The sequence below is a fragment of the Hemicordylus capensis genome, chromosome 5 (genome assembly GCF_027244095.1).
Source record: "Hemicordylus capensis ecotype Gifberg chromosome 5, rHemCap1.1.pri, whole genome shotgun sequence".
NCBI classification, from domain to species: domain Eukaryota; kingdom Metazoa; phylum Chordata; class Lepidosauria; order Squamata; family Cordylidae; genus Hemicordylus; species Hemicordylus capensis.
In genome coordinates this window covers 101,898,496-101,924,168 of record NC_069661.1, presented here as the reverse complement: position 1 = coordinate 101,924,168, position 25,673 = coordinate 101,898,496, and the positions used below count along the sequence as shown (strand labels likewise).

Here is a 25,673-nt window from a genome sequence, read left to right as displayed (position 1 = left end):
GGACTATACCTGCCCTTCTCCCTTGCTTTACACTTTTATCTTATTGCAAAACAGCATTTAAGTATATATAGCATTTCAAGTATTTGAAGAGCTTCACATATATAATGTCAATAATCCTTATAAAATTCCTATCCAGTAAGCCAATATGATATTCCCACTCTGCAGATGGGAGAGCAGAGCCAAGAAAAGAAAACTTCACCAAGGCCACCTAATGAGCTGGGTCAAAGCTGACATTATATTATATCAGCTCTTTAATTAGTGTAACTTATTTTGCTGTTCTTGCCTTAATGTTTTACAATTCTGTTACAAATATATTGTTATATTTGTTCTTTTTATAAGTCAGTGAAATTCCAGGTTGACTGTCTCTAGCTCATAATGCCCTCTAGTGGGCATACACAGATTTAGCAGCATTCAGTCACCATCTCAAACTACAAAAAATCTGGGTGCCTGTGCTGAAGTGCAAGAGGATGAGTCAAGGCCTAACAAGACATTACAAAGATGCATTGCTGTCACCAAACCATGGCTGACATCCTGACTACTAACATCAGTGCATGTGCAGCAGTAGCCCTGCAATCTAGTTCTTGCACCTCTGAAGCATGGGCACTCTTGCACAAGAGTGAAAATACTTTGGAGCTCCCCACCGGCAACACACACACACACACACACACACACACACACACACACACACACACACACACCCTGAAGGACTCTGTCAGAGTGGAAACATGTCGCTGACCCTCAATGACATGTTTCCACTCTGACAGAGCGCTTCTGGATCTCGTGGGAAAGCTCAGAAGTATTTCAGTTCTTGTGCAAGAGCACTCGTGCTTTGGAAGTGCAGGGGCTAGTGCAGGAGTTACTGCTATATGTGCACTCATGTTAGAAGCATGCATGCAGCAGTAGTCAATATGTCAACTCAGGTATCTCTTAAATGTCTCCCTGCTAACGTCTAATAAAAGAAACTGTGTGATGCGATGTCATTGTGTTCAATGTCCCTGCAGAATGTGGGGTCCGTAGCCATACCATTGCATAGAGTATACTGGGTAGCAGCAGCAGGGACATTCACCACCATTTAAAGTTGTATTCCCCTGCCTTCATCAACACTCTCGTAGCAGAACTCACTGGTCACTACTGTTACAGAGTCTTCCCATGTGTCTTCCTGAGCTGCACTCCAGACATTGTTATAGAGTCAACAATGCCTGATGCATAATTTATAGAAACATATATATTTATTCCCTCTCTTCCTCTCTCCCTCCCCCCCTTCACCACCCGGACTTTACATCTGGCCCCTCTGGGTTTGTGTTTCTATCTATCTTACCCTGACGAGGAGCTGCCTACCAGCCGCTGTCTTCAGAAAGCCTGACAACTAACACCTGTGTCAGCCGGCAGCCCTTTGTGGCAGAGGGGGCTGCTGGGTAGCTCTAGAGTCTTATAAAGACTGCTGAAGACATGCCGGCTGCATAGAGGAGGTGAAGAAGGCTTGAGGGTTTGGCTCTCTTTTCCTCCCTCCCTCTCTTCCTCTCTCCCTCCCCCCCTTCACCACCCGGACTTTACATCTGGCCCCTCTGGGTTTGTGTTTCTATCTATCTTACCCTGACGAGGAGCTGCCTACCAGCCGCTGTCTTCAGAAAGCCTGACAACTAACACCTGTGTCAGCCGGCAGCCCTTTGTGGCAGAGGGGGCTGCTGGGTAGCTCTAGAGTCTTATAAAGACTGCTGAAGACATGCCGGCTGCATAGAGGAGGTGAAGAAGGCTTGAGGGTTTGGCTCTCTTTTCCTCCCTCCCTCTCTTCCTCTCTCCCTCCCCCCCTTCACCACCCGGACTTTACATCTGGCCCCTCTGGGTTTGTGTTTCTATCTATCTTACCCTGACGAGGAGCTGCCTACCAGCCGCTGTCTTCAGAAAGCCTGACAACTAACACCTGTGTCAGCCGGCAGCCCTTTGTGGCAGAGGGGGCTGCTGGGTAGCTCTAGAGTCTTATAAATACTGCTGAAGACATGCCGGCGGCGTGGCCGGCGGCCTGCCTGTAGGCGGCCGCCGAAGCCGGCCGCCAAAGGGGGCCGGGCCTTCGGGGGTGGGACTGAGGGCTGGGGGGTGGGGGTTGTTTGTGGGTGGATTTCTCTTTCTTTTGGGGGGGGGTATGAATGCTGCTTTTATTATTGTCCTGAGTTGTGCCAGGCCTAGTTGACGGGATGTGTTTGGGTTCTCCTGAGGGGGCGGATGCGGGGGCTGCGCCTGACAGCCTGGGGGCGGCTATTGCTGTAGTGGTGGGGAATAGAAGAATTGGCGCTGGCAGAACAGCTGGCCGTTACAGGGGAAGAGAAATTGGTAATTTAGTGACTATCTCTACTTCCAACTGTTCTGACAACTCTCAGGCCTTGGGGAACAGCACCAATTACCCACAGAACCTGACCTTGCTCCTTTGTAATGCCAGGTCAGTTCAAAATAAGACCGAAATTGTTCATGATCTAATCATGGATGAGGGAGCTGATCTGGTGTGTATAACTGAGACCTGGTTGGGGGAAGCGAGTGGCCCAGTGTGGGCTCAGCTTCTCCCTCCAGGTTACTCTGTTGTGGAGCAGGTTAGAGGAAGTGGGCGGGGGGGTGGAGTGGCTGTGGTCCATAAAAATACTATCTCCCTTACCAGGGCCCCTGTGAGACAGTTGACCTATATTGAGTGTGTATTTTTGAGGCTGGGAACTAGGGATAGATTGGGGATTCTGTTGGTGTACCGTTCACCCCGCTGCCCAACTGACTCCCTAACTGAGCTGTCGGAGCTGGTCGCGGAGTTGGTGATGGAGTCTCCCAGGCTTTTGGTGCTGGGGGACTTCAATATCCACTTTGGGGCTGGCTTGTCTGGTGCTGCTCAGGAGTTCATAGCGGCCCTGACAACTATGGGCCTATCCCAATTAATCTTTGAACCAACTCATGTTGCCGGCCACACACTGGATTTGGTCTTCTGTTCGGATCAGGGGGGTGTTCCGTGGGTGGGGAATCCGTTGGTTACCCCATTGTCATGGACGGATCACCACCTGGTTAAGGTTGGTATCGCGGACGCAACCCACCCCTGCAGGGGTGACGGACCTATTAGGATGGTCCGTCCAAAAAGGCTGCTGGACCCAGCAGGTTTCCAAAAGGCCTTGGAGGGTTTCGATGTTGGTGCGGCCGGTGATTCTATCGAGGCCATGGTGGGAACATGGAACAGAGAACTCACCAGGGCAGTAGATATTATTGCTCCTAAGCGTCCCTCCAGGCCTGCTTCTAAGATGGCCCCCTGGTATACAGAAGAGTTGCGGGGGATGAAGCGGCTTGGTAGGCGACTGGAACGCAGGTGGAGGAGAACTCGGCTCGAATCTGACAGGATGCAGCATAGAACCCATTTGAAGACCTATGCAATGGCGGTGCGTGTGGCAAAAAAACAATTTTGGTCGGCGCGAATTGCGTCTGCGGGCTCACGTACGGCAGAATTATCCCGGGTGGTGAGGAGTATAATTTCTGCTCCTTCTGCCTCAAATCAGTTCCCGGAGACACTCTGCTGTGACGCCTTTAGTGGGTTCTTTGCAAATAAAATATCCTGTATTCGGGCCGACTTGGACTCCACTATTTCTGCAGGGTCCGGGAGGGAGGTATCTAGCAATCCCTCTTGCAGTGTTAGGATGGATCAGTTTCAATCTGTGACTCTTGATGACGTGGACAGACTGCTTGGAGCGGTGCGGCCTACCACTTGTTCTCTGGATCCTTGCCCGACCTGGCTGCTTCGATCTAGCGGAGAGATTGTTGGAGATGGCCTGGTTAATATCATAAATGCATCTCTGGGGGAGGGGAGGGTGCCTTCTTGTTTGAAGGAGGCAATAGTTAGACCTCTTCTTAAGAAGCCTACCCTGGATCCCTCAGTGATGGATAGTTATAGGCCAATCTCCAATCTCCCCTGGCTGGGCAAGGTAATCGAGAGGGTGGTGGCTAACCAGCTCCAGGCGGTTTTGGAGGAATCTGATTATCTGGACCCATTTCAAACTGGCTTTAGAACGGGCTATGGGGTTGAGTCAGCCTTGGTCGGCCTGATGGATGACCTTTACCGGGGAATCGACAGAGGGAGTGTGACTCTGTTGGTCCTCCTGGATCTTTCGGCGGCGTTCGATACCATCGACCATGGTATCCTTCTGGGTCGCCTGGAGGGGTTGGGAATAGGGGGCACCGCTTTGCGGTGGTTCCGTTCCTATCTCTCGGGCAGATCCCAGATGGTGGAGCTTGGTGACAGTCGCTCCTCAAAGCAGGAGTCCCTCAGGGCTCCATTCTGTCACCAATGCTTTTTAATATCTACATGAAACCGCTGGGTGAAGTCATCAGGGGATTTGGTGCTGGGTGTTATCAGTATGCTGATGACACCCAAATCTACTTCTCCTTTTCATCTTCAGGAAATGGCACTCAGTCTTTAAATGCCTGCCTACAGGCAGTAATGGGCTGGATGAGGGAGAACAAATTGAAGCTGAATCCAAGCAAGACGGAGGTGCTCATTGTGGGGGCTCAGAATCTGAGGAGTGAGTTAGATCTCCCTGTGCTGGATGGGGTTACACTCCCCCGAAGGGAGCAGGTGCGCAGCTTGGGAGTACTCCTGGACCCAGGCCTCACCCTGGTCTCTCAGGTGGAGGCCGTGGCCAGGGGTGCTTTCTATCAGCTTCGGCTGATTCGACAGCTGCGTCCATTCCTTGAGGAGGATGACCTCAAAACAGTGGTGCACCAGCTGGTAACCTCCCGGCTTGACTATTGCAATGCGCTCTACGTGGGGCTGCCTTTGTACGTTGTTCGGAAACTTCAGTTAGTTCAGAATGCGGCAGCCAGATTGGTCTCTGGGGTAACCCGGAGAGACCATATTACACCTATTTTGAAACAATTACACTGGCTGCCGATATGTTTCCGGGCAAGGTACAAAGTGCTGGTGATTACCTTTAAGGCTCTGAACGGCTTAGGTCCAAGTTACCTTGGAGAGCGCCTTCTTCTGCACGATTCCCACCGCACATTAAGGTCATCTGGGGAGGTTCGTCTCCAGTTGCCACCGGCTCGTCTGGTGGCGACTCGGAGGCGGGCCTTCTCTGTGGCTGCTCCGGAGCTGTGGAATGCGCTCCCTGCGGAAATCCGTAATTCGAGTTCTCTGTTGGCCTTCAGGAGGGCCCTTAAAACATATTTGTTTGGCCTGGCCTTTCAGGGCTTTTAAAATGTATATATGTGTGTATGTGTATATGTGTATATATATATATGTATATGTGTGTGTGTATATATATATGTGTGTGTATGTGTGTTTGTGTGTATGTATGTATATGTATGTATATATATATATTTTAATCTTTTAATTTTTAACTTGATTTAGTGTTTTTAATGACTTAATAACCCCCCCCCCGCCTTGTGCAGATGGGAGGGAGTTTGTCACAGCCTGTCCTGCGCGAAGCCCAGGAAGGGTTCCGTTTGACCTCTTTGGTCAAGGGCCGGGCTTCGGCCAGGATTGACCGATCCCGGCCCCATCCTCCATTTTCCATTCTCTCTTCAGTTGGGGTCGGGCAACCACAGGAGAAGCGGCTTTCCCCTCCCTCCCTCCCCGGTGCAGAGCGGGTCTAGCGACTGGCCGCCTGACGGGGCCGAGTAGGAATTTTTTGCTCCCAACGCATTGGCCACTGTTGGGGGTTTTTTCGCCTACTCCGTTCTGTGTCCTGGGTGCGTATTTAGAGTTAGGTCAACCACAATGGCAGGAACAGTGCGGGCGGGGTGGCAATTTGAGGGTTAGAACATCGGTGAGCACCCTTGGATATGTAAAAGGGGTGTTTGGTTAATCGCTCCTTTGTAGCCTGTGCGGCACGGGGAGAATGATTGCCATGAACCCTGCTTCAGGACTTCTCTAACCTTTGGGCTGTGCGGTCCGGGGTGGACGAATGCCTAGAAGTATCCAGACCCTCTCTTACAGAAGGGGGGGTTGGCTTTGAAGGAATTGGGTGGGATGTACCTGCCCATTCCCGAGCCAGGGTGTCTCCCCCCCAGTAGGGTGCTGGGTAGGATTTCAGAGTTCTGACCTGCTTCTATTGGCCCGCACTGTTCTTTAAGGGTGATTAATCACCTGGTGTTCCAGTCTGCCATGCTGTGTGTAATAGTTAACAAAGTTGTGGCCCTTTTCCTCTATACTGAGTCTATGTTTTCTTGAGCTGGGGTCTGGGGATAATGTTTTATTTTTGTTTAAAATGTTTTAAATTGTTAGCTGTTTTATTGTTTTAATTTGTTTTAGCTTTTTACTGTTTTATAAGTTGTTTTAATTGTGAACCGCCCTGAGCCATTTCGGAAGGGCGGTATATAAATCAAATAAATAAATAAATAAATAAATATACTGCCCTATATAAAATCTCTGGGTGGTTTACAATTAAAACCCAATAATTAAAACCTTAAATCATATAAAACAAATTAAAATAACCATCAGTAAAAATGTAAAACACCATAAACTAAAAGCCTAATAAAATAGGTGCATTTTCAAAAGTCACTTAAAAACAGCCAGAGATGGCGAAGTTCTCATTTCACTTGGGAGCATGTTCTAGAGCCCTGGGGCAACCCTAGAGAAGGCCCGGTTTTGGGTTGCCACCAAATGAGTCCATGGTAACTGCAACTGGTTCTCCCCGATTTAGAGACCATATGAGATTAAATACAATTTTGTTAAATATATCTTGATAAACTGCATTCAAATAGGTAATGCAGATTAATTCCTTCAAAGATTTTCCAAAGATTTCTGGAAAAAGAAGAAATTAGAAGAATTACTTACATCAAGAGAGCCTTCATTTAAGAGAATTAGACCCATGTTCTTTCTCAAGAGTTTACATGAATGACCTGTTAGAAAAAGGATGGTTTTGTATTAAAATTATTCAATTTCTTAACTATAATATATCAAAATGTGTCAATACTTGGGGTCACACTTCCACAAAAGGAACAAGTATGCAGTCTAGGAGCGCTTCTGGATCCACACCTCTCTCTGGTACCCCAGGTTGAGGCGGTAGCCAGAGGGGCTTTCTATCAGCTGATATGCCATCTGCGCCTGTTTCTTGAGATGAATGACCTCAAAACAGTGGTACGTATGTTGGTAACCTCCAGACTTGACTTCTGTAATGCGCTCTATATGGGGCTGCCTTTGTATGTAGTCCGGAAACTCCAGTTGGTACAGAATGCAGCAGCCAAATTGGTCTCTGGGTCATTTTGGAGAGACCATGTTACTCCTTTGTTGATAGAACTACACTGGCTGCCAATAGGTTTCTGGGCAAAATACAAAGTGCTGGTAATAACCTATAAAGCCCTAAATAGCTTAGGCCCTGGGTATTTAAGAGAACGTCTTCTTCATTATGACCCCCACTGCCCATTGAGGTCGTCTGGAGAGGTCCATCTCCAGTTGCCGCCAGTTTGGCTGGTGGCTACACGGGGACAGGCCTTCTTGGTTGCTGCCCTGAGACTGTGTAATGCGCTCCTTACTGAAATACGACCCTCCCCATCTCTGACAATTTTTTAAAAAGCACTTGAAAACCCACCAGCCAAGCCTTTTCAGCTTTTTAAATTTTTAAGTTTTAATTTGTTTTTTAATTTTTAGATTGCCTAAATTGCTTTAAGATTTTTGTGTTTGTTCTACCTTGTTTTATGTTGTTATTAACCGCCCAGAGATGAAAGTTTGGGGTGGTGTGCAAATTTGACAAATAAATAAAATAAATAAATACAAATATCATACTACTAACACTAAAAGTCACTTCTGAAAATATTAAACAATGCCCAAAATGTGCCTGTGTCATACTTTCTGTTATTACACAGAAAGGCCCTAGATCTTCCATTTATTAACTACCAAACTGTACCACTGTATATCAGTTTCATCCTAATGCTCCAATCTGATTGAGCATGTAATGCTGATTGGAGCATTGCAGGCATGAGAGCATTAAAAGCATTACAGGCATGAGATAAATGGCAGGAACACACGTACAACAATTGCAGAATGTATGTCTTCAGAACAAAATTGGTATGAATTACAATTTATTTATTCATTATCTGTAAATGAACATTATCTGAGATGGCCTGTGAGCTGCTGGTTATGGAGCCTATCCTAGAGATGCCTCTGCTTTGATACATCCCAGATGTGACAACTGCCTCCCCGCTCGTACCTTGGGAGAAAGGGGGGAAATATTGCCTTTAAATTCTTCTCTTACTTCTGAACCATACAGATAAATTCTGATATCAGAAGAGATTAGAAAATTTCAACTCCTGAGGAATCCATTCTATCCTGTTTTCTCTAATATTTTGCCTCTGTTGGAGAAGTTTAATATGGTTGAGAAAGTTTCGCTTACTCAACACTGTGTGAGAAGCTGGTTAGTAGATACCAAGGGAAGGACCATGGTATCCTAGCAATTTGTCCCTGCCTGTAGACAAGAGGAGGTGCTTTCCTTGATGTGATCATTGCCTCCCTCTGTCACCTTGAGAATAATGTAATCCATAGGATCAAACCACACAAGACACAAAGCATATCATTAGGGCTTTCAGCTGCTCCCACATTAAAATAGTAGCTTTGAGGGAGACAATTAGGAAATGTACCACAGTGCACAGGGACAAGATATTTAAACTCTCTCCTCTGTGTTGTGGTTCCCAGCAAAAGGTCTCCTCTTAAACTGAGCTAATAGCTGCTTTGGTGTGTGATTTTGGATAGTATCACAACATGGAGAGAATAGGGTTACACACCTTTCCCTCATGCATTGGGATCTCTTTCATGTTCACCTCTGTACCGCTATTTTCATTTTTAAAAAAGAAAAAAAGACAGAAGTCCTAATGATGCATTTTAGCATAATGCGTGCTTTGAATTAAGCCAGGAAAATTAATATCCAGAGCAGCACTTACTTCCCCCAAAGTGAATGTGCGTCTTTCAATGGTTTTTTCTAGGGATGTGCATGGAACGGAATTTGCATTCTGTTCCAAATTCGGACTGGAATGCAAATGCCCAGAACATTCTGTCAAAACAACCGGTCAAGCCGATTGTTCTGATGGAACAAGCTTGGAACGTTTCAAGTGTTCTGAGTGTTCATACAACTTGATTTGTATGATAACAAGCCAACCAAGAAGCAAGGAGATTGCAAGCCAATCAGAAGCCAGTGCCAAAATCAGTCAGCAAGGGAAAAACACACCTCCAAAATGGTGCTCGGAACACTCAGAACGTTCCAACTCGGAACTGGGTCATTTCATTCTGAGCCTGAAACAGGCCCTTAATTTGAAGGGCATTCTGTTTTGAGTTCAAATCACTCAAAATGGCTCTCGAATTGGAATGTTTCAAATTTGAAATGTTCTGCATATCCCTAGCTTTCCCCACTATTATTTATAAACTGAAAAAAGAAGAATGTTTCATGCAAACCTAAGCCTAACACATTACCAATATTAATCGCAGTTTCCTGCTTATCTCCAGTAAGGATCCAAATTTTGATATCTGCTTTCATTAGAGTTTCTATTGTTTCAGGCACTTGGTCTTGTAATTTATCTTCTATGGCTGTAGCTCCAAGTAACTGAAGATTCTTTGAAAAGAACATATCAGAGAATTACCTGTTAGTTTTTTAAAAAAAAATCCAAATAGAGCATTGAATGCTAAGAAGTCATTTTTATAACAAATAATATTTAGGATTATGGACTTTGCCAGACAATACAAATGTTAAACTAAACACATATTTACTTAGAAGTAAGTTAATATATTTAAGTGGCACTTATTTCTAACCAAGTTTGCTCAGGCTGAATGTCTATATGTACCTGATTTGTAAAGTTTTTAAATTTTCAATGCCAAATATTCTTGCATTTATTCTTTCCTGTAGTAGCAGTAGCAGGATGAAGAGCATGAGAGAACCACCTGGCCCTCTCTAGACTCATCACCATTCCAGGAACTAGCCATGCATTTATTCCTGAAGGAGTTAATTCAGGCAACTACCAGGCTTTGGAACTTTCAACAACTAAATATTTGAAGATTCAACAAGACATCTGGAACAGGCACAGCCTGTAGTAGTGGCACAGTTAAAGATCAAGGCCAAAGCAGACAAATACCAAGGCTCAGAGGGCCAGACCACCCAAAAGCATTATGAAGATAGGTCAAGGATGTCATGAATCTGAGGCTGATAATAAGGAGCAGTTTTATTACAGCAGCTGCAGCAAAACTGTATCATTAAGCAATATCCATCAGCTATATTCTATGAAGTTTAATATTTTAAACTGAGAAATGATTTGCTTCATATCAACGTTTTGGCATCCCCCCACCCCCAAATAAAATTTATGCTGAATTGTTTGATAAAATTGCAAAATATGATAGTAAATGTAAAAAATGTCAATTATCAACATATTATCACTTAAAACTTCCAGTAAATATTAATGGCATAAAAAGAACATTTTAAAGCAACATGCATCACCTACTTTTTCAATTAGTTCATAACTCTCTTCAAGTTTTAATGATCTGTTTTGTACAGATGTTGCAGCTCTTTGATAGACATTTAGCCATTCTTGGTAGTCACTCTCTGAAATCTCAGTAACAGCAAAACAAAGTGTTCTCAAACCTAAAAAATAGAAGTGACCAAAGAGTGTTCAATAATTATCAATTTATAATTTTTACAATATTGTATGGCATCTTAAACAATAGACATATTTTTTCACCTCTGAATGTGCATGTGGTCCTTGGTTTGGACAAATAAATGCTTCTTCAATAAATAAAAAAGTCCAAGAATCTGCCATTACTCTATCAAATACTGGCCCACATTCTTTGTAGCAGGCGGGTAGAAGAAGGACTGTGTACTTGCAAAGTCTTCAGCGTCTCTGAGGCGAAAGCTTTTCACACAGCTCGCAGGCATGGAGGAGGGAGGAGATATTTTTGCATCCTTTCCCTCAATGCTGCATGATCCTCAGGGATATATTTATGCAAGTGGAAAGGTATTCTGCAGCAAGGGAAGACACAAAAATCACTCCCCCAGTCCAGACTCGTTTCAGCTGCACAAAAAACCTTGACTGCAGGGACACTGAAGGGTTTTTGTGAGCATGCAGCTCTTTTTCTGCTTTTACTACTGCTCAGATATCCAGATTGATAGAGATAATAATAAAGAAGTGTTGTCTGAACCTAATCTGAAATCTATGCATTTCAGAGATTGCTTTTTAAACCCACAGTTCTCTTGATTCAGTGTCAAAGTAATGCCAATGTTTAACCATAATGCTTCAGTCCAATTATTTATAAGTGACCAGGAAAACTGGGATCCATGGAAATGACTACAAGGTTCTAACCTGATTACTAATCCACCTAAAAATTGCCTGACATCCAGATAACACTTTGCATGTGCTGAAAGTTTTGCAAGAGCAATGGAGGAAAGGAGATTTTTATGTGTGTGGATCTTCTCTGTCCTCTTAAGCCCACTATGCTTCATGAAAAAATGCCTCTGAGGATTGTAGGACCCTCAGGGACATATTTTCAGGAGGCAAAGAATGAGCAAAAGGAAGGGGGTGGATAGGCAAAAATCATTTCATCATTTGTGATAAAATATTACTATATTAATTTGGATGTCAGCCAGTATTTCTAGTACTACCAAGCAAGGAATGTTCTTTGGCAGGCACAGTGTTTAGAACAACATAGGACAAAATGATTCATCTTGAACAGAAATTTAGGTTTACTTTGGGAAAATAGACTACAACATAAAATCAATCACAAAACAAATGGAAAAAACCCAACAATGTGCGAAGTTGGCTAATGCTGTGATTTACTGGAAGATGAAAAATGCTATGTAAGATAATCAATTACAGTGGCTGATATCCAGACTAAATTACATGAGAGTAGTCCTACTGTAAGTTATCCTTTAGAATAATTCTTGAATAATGCTATTGATTAGCTTGGCCTGGATGTCAGCCAATAATTAAAAAGTGAGTGAGTACTCCATTGCGTACAGACTTTTTTTCTCTGAAAGCACCTGGTAAAGTGAGATTCCAAGCAGCTGTCACCTATGCTGCAGCTCTCCAAGAAAAAACCACATATCCAGTATAGGGATGTGCACAGAACCACGGGGGAGCGGTCCAGCACTGGGGAGAGTCTAGCTTTAAGGGTGGTGGGGGGGTAGTACTTACCCCTCCCTCTGCTCTTCCCCCTCCGGTGCTGCACTTAAAAGCAAAGTTTTGGGGGCGGCAGTGTTCCTCCCTGCCGCCCCTGGCCCCGTCGTTGCCCAGCAAAAACAGAAGTTGCTGGCACGCATGTGCCCGGTGCGGCACGCATGTGCCCGGTGCGGCGCACGCCGCACACGTCACACGTTGCATGCACACGCAACGTGTGATGTGTGCGGCGCATGAGCAGCGGCAATAGTCGCACGTGTGCCACAACGGGCACATGCGTGCCAGCAACTTCTGCTTTTGCTGGGCATCAACAGTTTGGAGGCCAGACCGGTTCGTGCACAGCACTAATCCAGTATAGGAGAAAACCACATACCCATTAGAGAAGAAAACGGAAGTTGCCGGAACACATGTGCCCACTGCAGCGCGTGTGCACCCGCATGCACCCGCTGTGCCGCACACGTCACGCGTTGCGTGCGCACACAACGTGTGATGTGTGAGGCGCGCGCGGTGGTGACATTCGTGCACATGCCGCAACAGGCGCATGCGTGCCAGCAACTTCCGCTTTTGCCAGGCAACGACGGAGCCAGGGGCGGCAGGGAGGAACGCTGCCGCCCCCAAAACTTTGCTTTTAAGTGCAGCGCTGGAGGGGGAAGAGCGGTGGGAGGGGTACGTACTACCCCCACCCTTAAAGCTAGACTCCCTCCCCCCCCACCGCCGGACCGGCCAGGCTCCAAACCAGTTCGGAGGCCTCTAACATGGCCTCCAGACCGGTTCATGCACAGCACTAATCCTTTATAGGAGAAAGCCACATACCCATTATAGAAGAAAACCTCTTAATGTCAGGTATAGCTAATGACTGAATGTAGCACTGAACCAATCAAAAGCATCTTGATTATTTCAAGCTGAACAAAGGCTTGGTGCTCATTCATAGAAGCTCTTCATCAATTGATGACTGCCGCATTAAATGGCAACTTATACCTGTGATCTCATTCACACATATGACATCATGCCACCTCATACACAATGCTTTTCAATAGGGTTAGTTCACACATTTAAACACCGACCATCAAGTGCATGGTAATCAAGTGTACAGAAAACAAGTAATTTGCATGTGTAAACCAGTCCTCAGAGATGGATCATCATGAACCACTAAACTTCATGAAATGTAATGAACATTTTTTAAAATTACAGTAACTACCAACTGGTACACAATATTTTTATCACCTTAGTGGTTTTATTTATGTCCGTGTTTAGCGAGGAGGAATTCTCTAAATAACATTTCCACCCTCCCGCACTAAATTATAGGCATGGGCATTACCTCAGAGTTGGGGGAGGAGGGAAGTATAGTCACTCCATTCCTTCATCTATCAGCGGAAGCCAAAAGTCTGAGCTCCTCTCCAGGAGTCCATCAGACCAACAAACCCCATCCCTGCTGATTGTCTCATCTTCGGCAGCCCCTGCTTTAAATCAAGCCCTACATTTAGGACACTCCCCCCCCTTCCAGCTTGCTCTTTCTTCCCTGGCCAATCCCTGGCCTCCAAAGGAGACTTGTTCTCCAACTCCAACCCCTTTATCAGCCTTTCTACACCCATTTGCAGCTGTGGAGCTGATATCGTAGTTATCCCATCTTCACCATTTTGCTGCCTCTTGGACTGTACCCGCCCACTCCCCAGCAGCTGTTGCCCGCCTCTCCAAGCCTTTCCTGACTTCTGAAAGGTAATTACTGGGGTTGTCCTGGTGTCTGGAGCCCCCTGATTCTCTCGGCACACTGCCGTTTGACTGGGTAAACAACCCTGTCTCAAGGAGGACGGTAAGAAATCCCGACAACTTATAATTTACTATTCTGTTTAATAATAATACCTACCTTCTGTAGCAAACAACTCTAAATGTTTCAAGGTAATGTCCTTATATTTTGAATTTTCAGCCAGGCGATCATAAATTACTGTGTCCTATAACAACATACGACATATTGAAGCAACATTCTTTTATACAAAATTGAATAAGACAAGAAGAGTGGCCAGAAGACTATGTACTTCTATAACACTCAACCACATTTCTGATGTGAATTATGGTACTCTAATGAATTTTAACTAAGTAATGCAAACATTTTTTAAAGGACAGTTTTCACACCCTGGTGTTCAACAAATTCTGTAGCAGCTGTATTTATACTAGTACAGATACACAGGCTAAAGGACACTTGATAAATAGTTTTCACAGTCTTTACTAGAGACTGTGAGGAGAGACAAGGGAGGAGAACTAGTCTTGTGGTAGCAAGCATGATTTGTCCCGTTAGTTAAGCAGGGTCTGCCCTGGTTGCATATGAATGGGAGACTTGATGTGTGAGCGCTGAAAGATATTCCCCTCAGGGGATGGATCCGCTCTAGGAAGAGCAGAAAGTTTCAAGATCCTTCCCTGGCATCTCCAAGATAGGGCTGAGAGAGATTCCTGCCTGTAGACCTTGGAGAAGGCGCTGCCAGTCTGAGTAGACAATACTGAGCTAGATGGACCTATGGTCTGACTCAGTATATGGCAGCTTCCTATGTTCCTATGACTGTGGATTGATTGCACATCTGATGTGCAACTGATCCATAAGATCTTTACTGCAGATGCTTGGACCTTGCTACATAGTTCCTCTTTAAACATGTACATTCTACTGAGGGACAGTTAAATTGAAAAAAGTGTTGACACTACTATTAGTGCATGCAGACTGTTATGTAGTTTCCTTGACTAATTTTCTTCTCATATATCTGATGCTTTATCATACTGCTCTCATATTACACGAGTATACAATCATGCAGCACTTCAATATTTTTAATGTAGCGCTTGACAAACAAACAAATCCGAGATATAACCTAACATAGGCAGACACAGTGAAAAAGAAAATGAATGAAAGATACTACTAGAGATTGGAAATGACCAGACCAGGCAAGGAGGATATATTACAAGCAATTCAGCCCCTAGGTATATGAACATAACAAGGCATACAGTTAAGACTAGATGCTATTGTAAAGACTGCTTCATGTATTACACCAGTCACATAGAGCTATTAAGAAATATTGACATATGGCAGCTAGAAGTGGCTTGCCACATGAATCAGTCCTATGGAATGAAGGTACTCCACACCAATGCTACACATTCCTATCAGCAGTGAGGACTGGAGACTTCTTGAAACAGGACTGATTTAATGCTTTCAAATGTTACGAGTTCTTGTGTGAGAAAGAATGTTCCTCAAAAGCCTCTGCAAAGCTTAAGTTAAAAAAGGAAGCAGCTCCAAAATAAAATAGAACTATTTGCCCCTGAAGAGATTTTACATTTGTCTCATGGGAAATGCCATAAATCCCAATGCCCAGTATCCCAGAAGGGACAAACTACATTTCGCAAAGCTTCTGCAGTCTTTGGTGGTAAGCAATTTTTTTATTTCCCTATGTCCACTCAACTGACAAGTTTGAGTGCTACAACTGAAATAGGAAAGGGCTTCCCACCCACCTCCACTATTCCCAGTATGCTTTCACATTAAAGCCCTCCCTTCAGACGTTCCAAGGGCGGGGGGGGGATGCTGTACTCATGTACAGTGTCCCAAGAGTACGCTCAGAAGTCCTGCCCTGGAGCTGACGTGCTGAAAAGTCTCATGCTGCCCCACACTCAATGCTTACAGTGTTTGTCTGAAGAGAGAAGTGCCAAAAGTGTTATAGAGCTTGTTTTTGTGATTGGAAGGTTGGGGTATGCCATCATTTTCTCAGCACTTGCCTCTTTAGACAAGCATGGTTTTTTGGAACTCTGAAGAGGGCTTAGGTATTTCAGCAATCTAGCAGAAATCCAATAGGCAAGAATTACTATATACAAGAATCTTTCTTTGTTGAGGCCCACCCTAGACAGCTCAACTGCCAACTTTAGATACAACCGGGGCGCACTTAGGACTGGAACTTGGGCCCCGGGTCCGGTCCTCTGCCGCGGGGGGGGGGGCTCTGAATGTTCCCCCAGGGGCCTCTGCCACGGCATGCCCGCATCACAACTGAAATGGTGATGAGCTGGCTGCCATGTGCCTCTGTTGACAGTTGGCCTGACCTGGTGGCATGCTGCCCGGTGGGGTGGGGCCTCCAAATAACCCCACGCTGAGTGAGGGGGCTTCTAAGTGCTGCTGCTGGTGTCTACACAGGCTGCCAGTGCAGTGTGTGTTGCTGGGGGTGGGGGAGACCTCCAAGTGGCGGCTGGGAGGCCGGAGGTGGGGAAGGAAAGAAAAGGAAAAGAGAGAGGAGGAAATAAGGGAGAACGTGCCAGGTGCATTTTCCACTTGGTGGCTCACTTTGCGAGCACTCTGCCGTGTGTTCTTTGCCTGGCTTCCCAACAGAGCGAAGAAACAGCAACTGGAAGTTTAGAGGGTGAGCCAGCCACGGAGACAGAGCAGTGGAGGCAGCTGATCCCCGCCACAATGGTGCTGGACAAGGAGGATGGTAAGAGGAGTGGGGGAGATGGGCTGCTGCAATTGTGACTCCTGCGGCGCTCTTGCCCTTCTCTCACTCCTGCTGCTCTGTGCAGTTGGTTAGGTAAGAGCCAGTGAGCTGCAGGAGGAGAGGATCGCCTATTCTTCATTTCTGTAAAGTGCACTGTACAAATAAGAACACGCTGCTCCCCTCTGTCTCGCTGTGAAACTGGGAAGGGTTCCGAGTACCAACGTAGCTGTATATGATTGCTTGATTCCCACCCCATCCCCACTGCCGTGCACAAAGGTTCATGCTCATATGAACAGCTTGTCCCCCTTTTGCCGGTCTCACTCCCCCCCCCCACACCAAGAGCCTTCTGCTCCTGGATTCGCTCTCTATCTCTAGAAGAGAAAAGAGGACCACCAGACACCCCCCCCACCGCCATAGTCTCCAGACATATCCCTCTTCTTTTCTGTCTTTCTGTCTCTCATCCTCTCTTCCTCCCCTGCCAAGCTCTCTCTTCAAAAAATAAACAAACAAAGCCCCTGTTATTAAAGACCAAAAAAGCTGACAGCTTAACTAAACTGTTTCACAAAAGGCTGCTTGGCTTGTTATGGGGAAAGGATTTACTTTTAAGAAGAAGTCTTAGGCTGGGATGGGGGAGAAGGTGTGCTAGTGAGTGCAGAGAAGAGGGCTGGTGGCGTGCAAGTCTCCAAGAACCATGTGGACTACATGATGTGATTGTAAGACTTGTTGGAAATTCAGGTCAGGCACTGTGGGGGTGGGTGGGGGTGGGCTGCGGATGAGAGTTAATCTAAGCTAATTAAAAGGGCAATTACTTCTGTGGAGGAAGAGAAAGTGGTTCTGAAGAGGAGGAGGGAGTCTCCCAAGGCAGCCTCCTGATGGCTTTGAGGAATAAATGGGCTGCTGGAAGTTTTCCTGAATTGAGAGCAATGGAGGAGAAGTCAGAACAGTTGCATCCCCTTAAACTGTAATTTTAACTGTCAGACTTGGATGTAGCACTTTGGGGTAATGGTGTAAGGCAGTTTTTGTTCTAGAATGGGTAAAGCAGCCCTTTTCAACAATAACAAAAATAATCTGCCAAAGATTGTGTTCCCCTTGATTTCTCTCTCAGGCCCCCAAGAAATCTTGTGTTTTCACACACCTGTTTGTCAGCCCAAGTTCAAGAAGCCTCTCTTGGTCATTGCAGAGTGATTACTTTTACTTGTTTCTAAGAGGCAGAGTTTTATCTTTTCTGTTCCTTTTGTGTTTACACGTCCATCTCCCCCCGCCCCTACTTTTATGGCTGGGGACGGGGGGGGGGATGATTGTCTGTATAGCCACTTGTCAGAATGCAGCATGTGCCCTTGAACATCCCAGCAGCTTCATAGATGATGTTTTCTTAGGTGTACAACTGCGAGGTTTTAAAGCTATACTTAAACATGCAAAATGTGAAAATGAACAAACAGGTGCCTGAAAATGCAAACCATATAGGCATACTTGTCAGAGAGCTGGGATCCCTTTTGTGCATGTGTTTGGTGGCAAACTCAGGTTTGCTCCTGTGTAATGTTGTGTGCAGGATAGAGGAACTAAGGAGGCAGGTGTCAAGCAGCAGCAGAGCAAGGCATGGCAGAGCAATGGAGCAAGCAAGCAGACTTAGTGCCAAGGAAGGCTTTGGCAGAGGTTTATTGCAGGAGAACTCAGCAAGGTGGGCTTTAGCAGCAGGCTGGCTTGGCAATGGAAGAAGCATTTGGGGTGCACCTACAATGCAGGCTTTGGCAGCAGAATGGCACAATGGCAAAGGAATGAGCAAACAAGCCAGCATGCTTCTGCAAGGCAGGCTTTGGCAGCAGACTTAACATGCCAGCCTAGTAAGCAGGGGGAGTAGCCAGATGCGCTCTTACCCCTGGACTTTCAGGCCAAAAGTCCTACACACCCCAAATCCTCTTTAGAGACAGAGTGGGGAGTGGGGAAAGAAATATGTGGGATGGGAATATGTTAAGTTGTGTGTTGAAATGTTTCTGCTAATGTATATTTGCATAAATATACCTGTTTTATATTCTTATATTCTTGTGAGTTCAGTTGTTGTTTGTGCCCTCAAGAACCCATGTGTTAAAAATACTGTCATGGCGTATTGTGTAGTGGGATGCTTAACTTGCAGCAGTGTGTGTGTGTGGGGCTCCAATGGGCTGGGGGCCCCTCCAAAGGCCTTTAGGTCCAGGATCCAAAATTACCTAGTCCACCTCTGGATACAACTAAAGGAGTTATCAGATTGTATACAAAACATATACCTATAAATTATATAGGCTTTTGCTTCAGAATTGGTGTTGGCAATATTATTAAAAAGCATCTTGAATAATTTTTAGGAATATGGAATCCAAAATGTATTTTAATAGGCAATATTAAAATGTAAACTTTAAAAATGGCATTAAGCATACTCACATATAAACCTGATACACTAAAGATGGGCTTTGTGATCAAGCTCAATGCCATCAAAGTTAAATGATACGATCAGATTTTCTTTTGTTTACTAAGATGCAATCTATATCTACCATTCTGCTTAACAACTTACTACTAAAAAAAATTAGGGCATGGAAATTTAAATTAAAAACAATACTTACAGCCCCTTTGCAGTAGAGTCTTAACTTTCCAGTAGGCGTGCGGACAATCACAGACATTCTTTTCCTAGTACTGAAAGAGAGATATTTTCCATTTCAAATAGGTTTAAATTAACTTAGTGGAATGGGGGATACCTGTATTGGAATGCAAGTGTTCGTGCACACGTATCTTGAAATAAGTGAATAAGTCTGTTCTGACGATCAGCCAAAACTGGGTTAAGAAAGCCAATCCTGGTTTCGGCTGATCATCGGAACCATCAGGAGCTGTGCAGCTCCTGGCGGCAAACCCTCCTCTGGAACCCGTCTTTAAAATGGGAGCAAGTGATCCTTTAGCCCCACTTTAAAATCATCTGCTAGCCCTGGCTGCTTGCAGCTGGGGCTAGGAGCCTGAGGGGCTCCCGGCCAACAGTGGGGGTATCCCCATAATACATTGCATAAGTGCATTATGGGAGCTCCGGCGGCCTCCCGGCCCCCAAATCTCCCTGCTGTTGGCAGCAGCCTACAATTGTCTGGGCAGGCAATCTACCCGCCCAGAAAAGCGAGGGGAATCGTCTAAGGAGGAGGTAAGCTTTTTGAGGGTTGCTCCCCTGCCCCTTCAAGCCCCTTCTCACGGAGAAAGGGCTCAGAGTTTACTAAAGAGAAGACATTTAGAAAGAACATATATGTCATTCTTTGGATTTTGTACACCCTGACAAATAGGTACCTAGAGACAATAACCTACAGTATCAGCTATAGAATGTATTGCTCATAATGATCATTTTGCTTGATGTAATTATATTTAAAAACCTGAAAACAGAAAACTTTCTTGATTAAATTATTTTCTGTATGTACATTTTCTCAAGCTTGAAATTACTTAAAACAGGGAAATCCCTTTACCAATAAAACAACAGCTTTTAAACCATTCACATTAAACTATATAATGTTTGCGTTTACCTGGTAAATTCTAGGACATTCAGCATTTCATATCTTTCTTCCTGTCCAAGCTGGAAAACAAGTGACATATTAATTTATTAGTTTTAAATGATTGTCACGACATTTTTTATATTAATGGTGAACTATTTGCCAAAACAACTAGCTCACATACTGAATGTACTGAATGTACTTACAGATTCTATAATTACGGAGTCTGGTGTTCTTCCAGTGAAAACAAAATGAAGATGCTTGGCTGCTCTAACCAATGCTCCTTCATCTGCAACAAATTATCCTCTGTTATTTCACTGACAAACTGAGAGGACTGAAACATCAAATTTCAGAGTTTTCATTTTAATTACTTCTATGTACTTTCTAGTTAGGACCTGCTTTCAAGTCATGAGCAAATTTGTAAATTTAAAGCCTGTATTTATTCTTATATGCATGTCATTAACTTCTACAGCAACTCTTTTGGAGCCTCTTCCTGTACTGCATTTGGGGCTTTGTGGGGAAAAGGTGGCAGCTGCTACTGAAAAATAGCAGTCACTGGTATCTGCCATCTCCCCAGCGGCCCCCCACCCCTGCCCAACTCTCTCAGAACAATGCTAGCTGACATCCCAACTAACCCTAGGAAGAAGTGTCCCCACTGTGAAGCTTTCTTAGGTCAGCAGAACCTATAATGCAAGGGATGTGTGTCTGTGTGTGATTTTTGCCAATCTCCCCTTCCTTTGGATATGCCCTATACCTCACTATGTCCCCGAGGGTCATGCAGCCCTTAGAGAAATATTTTCGGATGTTGCAGGGCGCTTATGGGAGATCAGCAAAAATGCCATAGCGCCCCCCGCCCCCAATGTAACAGGTGCTGTGGAGCAAAGGGAGTTCTGCACAATGGAAACATTACCTCCTGGTGCATAGACACATGCTTAGTGAGGATGTCAGCCTCTTTGTCCAAAGCACTGGGGGGAAATAAATGGTGGCTGCGAGAGGCAACTGAATAAAGGACTGTAGATGCTGGGAGAAGTTTCAAAATATGCAGTGAATGGGTGTCTGAAAATAAACCCCATATGTACTCATTCATTATGAAGTGTATTAATTTTGGTGTGAAGAAAATCTGAACTCATCTGGTTTTAAATATTTCTTTGTTCTGAAACAAATGCACACTCTTACTGATGAATACATGTGCTGCTTTCTTTTTCTTCCTCCCAAACTTAATGCCTATAACTTACATACAACTTAAACAACTTTTTACTGCTTCATTTTTTAAAAAATACATCAAAACATTCTTTTAAAAAGGCTCTGAGATACACATCAGGTATGCATGTAATCAATCTGCTCAACAAGAAAATAATATTTTTAGAGATTTTAACACAGTTATAAAAGTCTTACCTGGAGATGCTGCTTGGTAAATTATCTTATCACCCTCCCTTTCTGGAACTGCTGTATGGCACACTGCCATCATTGTTAGAAATTCACAAATTATGGGAGCAGTTGGCTACAACAAAAAATAGAAACATGGATTCATTCAAAATTAAAAGTATTAAATAGCTATGAATAGGACAGCTGTAAGAATGAGAGTATTTCAAAGTATTGGCCAATATCTACACTAATGAACTGATGGTGCAGTCACACTATAGGGGAGGGGCAATTTCTGTAAGTCTCCCCTTCCTTCTGAAGCTATGACACTTGAAAATATGACACAGCCCCGAGAGACATATTTTTGACAGACACAGTGGACTTCAGAGCAAAGGAGATATTGACAAAATCCATCCCCTGTAGACAAAAACTATCCACTATGCATGAAGGAATTAACATCCCTTTGGAATGCTTTGGTATAATCAAGCCTCAAAGGTCCAGTCTGAATGGGTGAATTCAAACCCAGTAGTATGACAGTTACTGAGGGTGTTAAAATCAGTTGCTGTTCAGATCCTGCCCAGTGAAAATGAGGAAATGTGGTTTAAGCCAAATAGTGTCCAGTTAACTAGCAGTATTTATAGGAAGCTTAACCATGCACTCTCTCTCTCTCCCCCCTGCTCTCTGCCTGAGCATTTCTTTTCACTTGCCCTTGTTCCTGGTATATATTAAAATAACTTTGATGGTTCAAGTACCTTGCTGGTGTTGGCCAGGTAAGGCTATCCAATTTAAGGTTGGGCAGGTAAGGCTATCCAATTAATTCAATTTGTCATGAGATGGGGAACCTGGGCAAGAGGTTGTCCTGGGAGGACAGGGAAGTTTGCGGGTAAAAGGTCCCCTAACTTAAATTTGCTTGCAGTAAAGTTCTTCCTTACTGTATCCTTCAGGAAACAAAGTGGTGGTGACAGCATTTGAGTGAGTAAAAGGTGAAAGCTTGGCGATTTACACTGGATTCACCACACTCTTCCCCTTTCAGATCAGCACAACTACTAGCATGAGCACTGCATTATTTATTCTTTATTTACTACATTTTAATACCGTCTTTCTGCCTTGAAAAAGGCACCCAAAGCTGTTTACAATATTAAAAGAAGCAAATAACAGATTAATAAAACATTGTCTCAGGCTGTTGGTCTTTTTGGGAGCTGAGGACATAGGAACATAGGAAGCTGCCATATACTGAGTCAGACCACTGGTCTATCTAGCTCAGTGTGGCAGACTGGCAGTGGCTTCTCCAAGGCTGCAGGCAGGAATCTCTCAGCCCTATCTTTGAGATGCCAGGGAGGGAACTTGAAACCTTCTGCTCTTCCCAGAGCGGCTCCATTCCCTGAGGGGAATACCTTACAGTGCTCACACTTCTAGCCTCCCTTTCATATGCAACTAAAGTAGACCCTGCTTAGCTAAAGAGACAAGTCATGCTTGCTACCACAAGACCAGCTTTCCTCTCAGAAAAGAGAGCTCCCCGGCCCGGGTGCATCCTTTCTTGCCTTTCTCTCAGGGCACACTGGTCTTTCAGTACTCCTGGGAAGGTGGGGGAGGGGCTGCCCCAGCAGTCCTTACAGGCCAGAGCTGGTCTCTATGGGGGCCGATGTTATGCTCTCCCCTGGCCTGGGCGCCTCCTTTCATGCCTTCCTCTCAGGGCACACTGGTCTTTCCATACTCCTGGGAAGGTGGGGGAAGGGAGGGGCTGCGGCATTAGGCTGGATGTTGGTCATTATTTTTAATTCGACTGAAAACTGGCTTTACTTTTAGCCAACCCTAGGTCACCTAGGGTGCCTATGAAGAGCCCTGCAGGATCAGGCCCAAGGTCTATCAAGACCAGCACCCTGATTCCCACAGTGGTCTCTGAGATGCCTCTGGTAAGCCCACAACCACAAGATGAAAACATGCCCCCTCTCATGCTGTTGGTCCTCTGCAGACTGGTGTTCAGAGGCATCCTGGCTCTGAATCTGGAGGTAACTTCTAGCCATCAAGATAGCAGCCATTGATAGACTGGTCCTTCATGAAGTTTTCTAAGTACCATTTAAGGCCATCCAAGCTGGCAGCCATCACTACATCCTGTGGCAGAGAATTCCATAGATTAATTATATGCAATGTGAAAAAGCATTTCCTTTTGTTGGTCCTAGTTTTCCTGGCAATCAGTTGCATGGGATGACCTCTAATTGTCGTGTTGTGAAAGAATCCTATCCACTTTCTCCATACCATGCATAATTTCATAAACCTCTGACGATTTCTCCCCTTAGTAGTCTTTTTTCTAACTAAAAAGCCTTAAGTGATGTAGCCTTACCACATAATGAAGCTGCTCTAGACTCCTGATAATCTTGGTTGCCTTCTTATGCATCTTTTCCTGTTCTAAAATAGTTCTATAATATCATTGTTGAGATATGATGACCAATATTTCAAATGTGGCCACATTACAGATTTGTTTAAAGGTATTAAAAATATTAGCAGTTTTATTATCAGTCCCCTTCCTAATTATCCCTGGAATGGAATTTGCCTTTTCACAGCTGCTCCACCATAGTCTGGGAAACAGCTGCTTTCCCATAGTCTGGGAAACATACCAGTGGGGATTCGAACCAGCAACCTTCTGTTTGTTAGTCAAGCATTTCCCCACTGTGCCACTTAAGGTGGCTCACTAAAATCAAGTACTGCACAGAAATTTAACTTAAAATAAAAGAACTCCTGCTCACAGGTTTACGATGTAAGAGAGATAAAGGTCTATAAAATTACGCATGGTGTGGAGAGATATAAATGTTTCTTCCTTCTTCACAACATTAGAATCAGGAGTCATCCCATGAAAATGACTGCCAGGATGATTGTCTTGGTTGTCTTGATGGCTACAGGCTACTTCCAGGTTCAGAGGCAGGATGCCTCTAATTACCAGTTGCACAGGAGCAACAGCAGAGAAGGCATGCCTTTATCTCCTGTTTTGGAATTTCCTAGACACAACTGGGGGACCACTGTGGGGAAAAAACAGGTTGCTCACCTGTAACCGATGATCTGGCAGAGATCTGTTGACATCCATAAGAGTGGGTTCTGCGCCTGTGTAGGGACCATGCGGTAGCTATGCCGAAGCTTGCCGAGGTGTCCTGACCACGCCACCACGCCCCGCGTGTGCTATTTAAAGGCGGGCAGGACACGCATTCCTCAGTTCTTGGATGACCGCTGTGGAGGACGATCATCCACGAGAGATTGTGAGGTTTTTTGTTTTTTTTAAAAACATTGAAGACCAAGTAGAATGGCACCGCAGGCTGCACACTAAAGCATATGCCGATAGAAAAAACACACTACTGCAGAGGGGTAGGCAAGGAGGCTCTTATGAATGTCGACGGATCTCTACCAGATCATCAGTTACAGGTGAGCAACCTGTTTGTCTGGATCGAGATCCGTTGAGATCCATAAGAGTGGGTGTTTAGCAAGCTCCCCCAAGGAGGAGGGTGCAGTAGTAATTAGGGTAACACCCGTTTTAAAACACTCCTTCCAAAATTAGCCTGTGCCGCAGAGCGTATGTCTATGGCATAGTGTTTGATAAAAGGAGCCTTGGAGGACCAGGTCGCTGCTTTGCAGATGTCTGCAAAGGTCACTCCGGAAAGGTGTGCAGCCGAGGAAGAGTGTGCCCTGGTTGAGTGGGCTTTTATGGCTGCCGGTGGAGACTTGTTCTGCATCTTGTATGCCAGGCATATGAGCTCCACTAATCATCTGGACAAACGTTGGCGTGAAATGCAGGTGCCCTTGGTGGGCTCCGCATGTGCCACAAACAGCTTTACTGTGGTGCGAAAGTCCTTTGTTCGTGCCAGGTAATAAAGGAGAGCTCTGCGCACATTGAGTGAATGCAGAGACCTTTACAGCGCTGATGATAGATTTCTGAAGGACGGGAGGACAATATCCTGGTTCAGATGAAAACTGGACACAATCTTAGGACGAAAAGTTGGGTCCAGGAGCATAAGGACTCTGTCCTGGTAAAACCTGGTATAAGGGGAGTCATTTCTTAGTGCTGTAACCTCACTTACAAGCCTTGTGGTCATGATGGCGACAAGGAACACAGTCTTCCAGGAAAGCAGTCGTAAAGGTGCCGTTGCCATGGGTTCGAACCTCAGTGAGTGTGGAAAGAACCAGCGAGAGACTCCATGGTTCCACCGGGTGTATGATCGGAGGGTAGACGCTAGCTAGGCCTTTCAAAAAAGCTTCACTCTCCAGGTGAGAGAAGAGAGTT

General features: G+C 45.0%; 1 protein-coding gene across 4 annotated transcripts in view; it reads right to left on the bottom strand.

The window, feature by feature from the left end:
* ATP8A1 (ATPase phospholipid transporting 8A1) overlaps nt 1–25,673 on the bottom strand; it is a 242,997-nt gene that overhangs the window by 77,324 nt on the left and 140,000 nt on the right. For all 4 annotated transcript variants that reach the window (XM_053252646.1, XM_053252647.1, XM_053252644.1 and 1 more), the window contains 8 exons: nt 21,440–21,545; nt 20,251–20,333; nt 20,078–20,127; nt 19,148–19,217; nt 13,970–14,054; nt 10,438–10,577; nt 9,419–9,557; nt 6,794–6,858 (listed from right to left, as the gene is read on the bottom strand). In XM_053252646.1, coding sequence (XP_053108621.1) covers nt 6,794–6,858; nt 9,419–9,557; nt 10,438–10,577; nt 13,970–14,054; nt 19,148–19,217; nt 20,078–20,127; nt 20,251–20,333; nt 21,440–21,545 — 738 coding nt within the window. The remainder of the gene's footprint in view (nt 1–6,793; nt 6,859–9,418; nt 9,558–10,437; nt 10,578–13,969; nt 14,055–19,147; nt 19,218–20,077; nt 20,128–20,250; nt 20,334–21,439; nt 21,546–25,673) is intronic.